The following is a 5,384-nucleotide window of genomic DNA, read 5'->3' as shown; positions in this document are numbered from 1 at the left end:
AGAATTTTCCTTGGTTATTTGCTTGTCCAAAAAACATTCTTAGTCCTTCTAAGAGTATTTTGATCATTTTGACCAAATTTTACATCTTGCATTTATTTTCTATTTTTGTTTCTTTCCAACCCAATATAGTTCTTGTAATCTCTAATTTAGTAGTCTAAAATTATTTAAAATAATTTTATTTTAAATAATTAATCTCTACTTAAAATTAGATTATCTAATACTTATGTTCTCTGATTCTTTTTTAATTGCTCTTTTTTAAGTATATTTTGTTAAATATATTTTAATTTTAAATTTTTATACATTATTTAATTTTAATTTATTTAAATTAATATTATCAATAACTAATTTAAAAGTAATAAAAATTTAGGATATTACACTTATTGTGTGTAAGAATATAATTATGCGACACTATCAATTAATAACTCTGATCACAGAAGTTTCTCTTATGAACACTACTTGATAAAATGAAGGTCTTACATCATTCACCATACCAACCATTCAAAAATATATTGGCAGAGAAAATATAAGCAGATAGATTTTAGAAATGATTTCATTAATTTAATAATAATAATGTTTTAACTAACAAGTATAATATCACTGAAATACACAATTAAATTAATTGCCGCTTATTACCAGAAAAAGAAAAGAAATAACTGCTTATTTATTTTCGTGAAGTCATTTAACGATTAGTGAAATTAATTTGTTATATACCTATGTATTGAAAAGTTTTATAAACCATTACTATGAGGTTTGCATTAATTCGTAAACGGATTGGTTTAGCTTGCAAGCCCAAATTCTTCCCTCAAGTGTAAAAGCTACGTCAAAGGAATATTTGTATAAATATTTTCAAATAAATCATCATTCAAGAATTTAAGAATCTATTATTGATATCCAACTAAAATAGATGCTAATTGTTGATTACAGCCAATGAAAGTGATACTCTTTCCAAGGTGTGGTGAGTAGGGTTGTCGGAGAATAAGCATAACAGGTTAGATAACAGGTCTGATTAAGTGTATTATTTAATTATTAGGATTTTGATAGACTTTTTATTAGAAATTATTTATCTTTACTTATTATTTTAGATATTTATTATCTCATGGTCAAGTTATTTTTATTTTAGCTTAACATAGTGATAACATTTAGGTTAGGTTAAGCTTATAGATAAGCCTTTATTATAAAGAGAAATGTTAATTTTTTTTAATATTTTTTCTAACTCATTATTCATTATTAGTTAGAATTTATTAAAAATTATGAGTTTTACTACACTAGAAGTGTGTTAAAAAAAAGTATGTTACTATATATATATGATATGATTGAAAAAACGATATATAATTACAATAATTGAAGGTTTATCAAGGTAAGGTAATTACCCCTTAACTTTCCTGCTTCTTTTTTATATGGGTTTGAGCTGAGAACAAAGTTCAGCAAACCACGTTATAGCGCGAGTTGATACTACTGCTCTAATAGATATAGTACGTACCTTTCTTAATTAGTATATTAGTAGCAGCATTCATTTATGTACAGTCATATCCATGAAATACAGGTAAACAATATTCAAATGGCTAAAGATAGGTCTAAATTAATTGTGTTTTGGAGAGTAGAAGAATTAGAGCAACCCACGTAATTGCTATAGTCGGGGCTTAACGAGATTGCCTCACTGATCTCACTTGCTGAAGAAGCGTTACTTTTGTGAGAAGAAGGATGAGCACCTGGCAATGGAATCGACAATGACAACTCACAACCTCCTATGTCTTCATCTTCCGCACGTAATACCCTCCTCGTGTTCCCAAGTTCATTCGAAGGTTTTTTGTCATTTAAGTTGGTAACCTGTCCAAGGATGTGGAAAAAAAATACCCATGAGAAAGTAGCACATTTTAAACGAAAAATCATTTTATATTAAAGGAGCAAAACTAGTAGTTGTCAAAAATATATCTTTTTTTTTTGTCTGTGTGTGAGAATCTGTCTACTTTTCTATTTATTTAAGAAAAGATTCAGTGAAGAGCTTAAAAGCCCATGGTTTCCATGACTTTTACTGGTCAACAGTGAAGGGTGTTGGACTTGGAGGCCTAGATGGGCTACATGGCAGTGAAATGAAGCCCATAACCAATATTGCACTCCACTCCTAGTAAAAAGCAAATATAGCAGGACAGATGAAGTACAAAAAAATAGATAGATTGTCTCTGTATGGAATGAGTACCTGGAGCAAATCTGATTCTTGCATTGGTAGCATAGGGAAGGTTGTGGAAAAGGGTTGAGTGTGCCATATTGAACCAACACAAATCTTCTTTATTCCATTCTGCTCAGCTATGGTCTGCAGGCAATAATCATAAAAAGTAGTGTATGGATTTGGAACTGCTTCACATATTCTTTGGCTACATTGTAGGATTCCTGAGAGGGAACTTGTCTTATCGATTCTAGCTCTGAGGAGAATCCAAACATAAAGAAGTATTATTTTATTATATTTTTTAAGAAAAAATGACTCAGAAAGCCAAATATCAAGCTCAGACCAATCACTTTTTTCTTTATCCTTCCCCACATTTTTAGCCATTTGAAAAGTGAAAAATTATTTCAAAGTTAACCTGACCTTTTTGGGGAGAAATTACTGCAGCTGAAGAGGGAATCAGATTCTTTTCCAGTGGGTTTTAAACAAGGGTGAACACCAACATCATTCACTTCATCAACATATCCATTATCATGCTCCTGAAAAGATTGTTTTCTATGTTGGGTGGAAGTCCTATCTGTCACAGATAAACCAACACATATTGAGTAAAGTAAATTAATGTTCGTTGGAAACAATCAAGAGCTTATAGGTCCAAAGCATTAATAGGACTTTGATTTGTACACAAGACAATAATGAACCCATCTTAAATGTTGAAAGCAGAAAAGTTGGGAATTTAATCGAAATGCCATTATAAGAAGATTTTAGAAGAACATTGGCTTATCATTCTTCCTTGTCTATTCTGGCATCAACTATACATACGAAAGGGACTAATAAACCAGCACATTTGCCAAACTCATACATGGAGGCCAGCTTTTAGCTTTGATTTGAACTACGACTAATAAACAATAAAGGAAACAACAATTGAGTGAATCTGCACTCAGCAGGCCTTCAATGCATAAAAGCGTCTATATTATTCAGTGTACGACCTGCAGAGTGGATAAACGATCATGAATTCATCTCTCATGAATATTAATCCTTTTATACCTATGTTCTTTCTAACTATTAAATAATGAATATTAAATATTCCGTTTATTTATCTTTTAAGGTAATGAACACTACTTAAAAAATTATTAATTGCATAAATGACTTTTTTTTTTTGACAAAATATATACTCATATTAAAAGAGTTAAAATATAGTTGTAAATTATTTAAGTATTTAGATGAGATACAAATAAATAAGGAGATACAAATAAATAAGGATAATTATTAAAAAATAATTAATACAATCTTAGTTTTTCAAGATGATAAATATTTTGAAATAAACTAAAACTATACTCAGAGATTTATAATATAAGATGAAGAGAGTATTAAATACTAGAAACAAGATATTAAATATATTTATTATTTTAGTTAATTAACTTTCACTAAAGTTAAGCAAGATTACAACGTAATATATATGAACCATCTACTACTACTACTGTTATAAATTTGTTTTTCTTGCTCCAGGTGCAACCTCTCGTCTTTGTAAATAAAATGAATGAGGAGATCAAATATGTGGATATAGAAAGGACTTTATAAGCAGAAATTATTTGATGATCTGAAACACCACGTGACGTGTCTATAATTTCAATCTATTTTCTTAATATGCAGTAAAATTTTAGTTTTCTTTTGTTAATTAAAAAATACGGTCATGCATAATTGAGGGAGAGACTATTGGTACACTTAATATTTTTTGGATTATCCAATAAATTTTCATGTGTAAGAGCCAAGAATGATTCTTAGTGAAAATAAAGCTCCAAGAAGTACACGTGTTGCAGTAAACGAAGGTCAAACAACGTTTATTACCTTGTCTGCCCAAGTCACCTTTCATGCTTCTGTACATCTGATTTTGAAAAAGAAATAAACCCAAGAAACACCAAGTTAGAGACTTGCCAGCGTAAGAGCACTTTGAGAATATTCAGAGTGAAACATAATCCCTTATTGCTAATATTTCCAGAACTGAGAAGTGTTAATGAATTAAAAATTCTAAAACTATTAAAAAATATTATATAATGTTATTAATACAACTTTTTCTGTCATTTGTAATGAACTTTATACATACTGATGCTTCTTTTTTGTATTTTAAAAAGATTATAGAATAAAAATGAGTGTTTTCTTAGAAATATATATCAATGCATCTTGCTGTGATTTTCGATATATCAACTAGTACAGTAATTTCTATTAAGGTATTGAGTAGTAAGATTCTTAATTTCTTAAAATTGTTATGCTGGAAAATTAAAAGCAACCTGGAGATGACTCTTGACGTGTGAAATAGTGAGGCCTTTAACATCCATCAACTGAAGAACAAGCTTAGGGGTAGCCTCTACACATAAAAATGAAGAAATTGTAAATATTGAATCCGAAATTCATCATAGCATAAAACACATAAAGAAATCTGAAATCAAAAGAGAAATGTGGAATAGTAATTTGGGACACAGTAATGCACTTACTGTGATGACCTCCAAGAGTTTCAATGGCATAAACAAAGCAACGATGAAGTTCAGGGGTCCATCTTAAACGAGGAACCTTTGATCTTATATACTGCCTCACTACACCTTCCCTTCTATAACTACCCATTTTTTACTTCTCTTCAAAGATCTTAACTTTCTCTTTTCAAACCAACAGGGTCTTCACAAAACCCCCTATTTTTGCACCACACCTTCTCCTTCACTTCCTATATATAACAGAGAAAAAAAAGAGCATGCCATGTCACTTTTCTCCCTAAGCAAACAGAAAAAATTAAGCAACAGAACACAGAATAATCATAGTGAAAGGGGAAAATATCGAGAGAAAAGGACAAGACAAGGGAAGAAGTGCTGCAAATTCCTGAACATGTCACTGATAATACCTTATTGTAGGTGCTGTTGCTTGCTGCTTCCCTGTGTGTTTGCCAAATGACAAAAAGGAAAAAAAAATTGAAAAAGAAAAATCACAGGGAACTCAAATCTCAAAAAGCACAATGCTTTTTCTGAAATCAAAAATCACGAGGAGGCTTCTCAACTCTGTTTTTCTTTGCCCTTACCTTTCATGAAATGATTATGCCTATGCCAATATATATATATATTATAAGTTTGATTTAAACGAGGGGGGAAAATGAATAATAACATATTTTTATTTAATGAAAGAGAAAAATCATTTAAAAATGAATTGTTTTACTTGGTTATTTTAAAATTTAAATTAAATT

General features: G+C 29.9%; 1 protein-coding gene across 1 annotated transcript; it reads right to left on the bottom strand.

Annotated features, from left to right (window-relative positions):
* Positions 1-1,554: 1,554 nt before the first annotated feature.
* On the bottom strand, positions 1,555-4,777 carry LOC113870085 (two-component response regulator ARR2-like). The gene is made up of 7 exons (XM_027506683.1): positions 4,651-4,777; positions 4,447-4,523; positions 4,007-4,043; positions 2,585-2,738; positions 2,160-2,420; positions 2,042-2,075; positions 1,555-1,827 (listed from the first exon to the last, which is right to left on the bottom strand). Exons 1-7 carry the CDS (start codon positions 4,775-4,777, stop codon positions 1,555-1,557), a joined length of 963 nt encoding a protein of 320 aa, XP_027362484.1.
* Between the last annotated feature and the right edge of the window lie 607 nt (positions 4,778-5,384).

This window comes from Abrus precatorius, unplaced genomic scaffold, assembly GCF_003935025.1.
Source record: "Abrus precatorius isolate BTA unplaced genomic scaffold, Abrus_2018 Scaffold6, whole genome shotgun sequence".
NCBI lineage: Eukaryota > Viridiplantae > Streptophyta > Magnoliopsida > Fabales > Fabaceae > Abrus > Abrus precatorius.
This window is presented reverse-complemented; position numbering and strand designations above follow the sequence as displayed.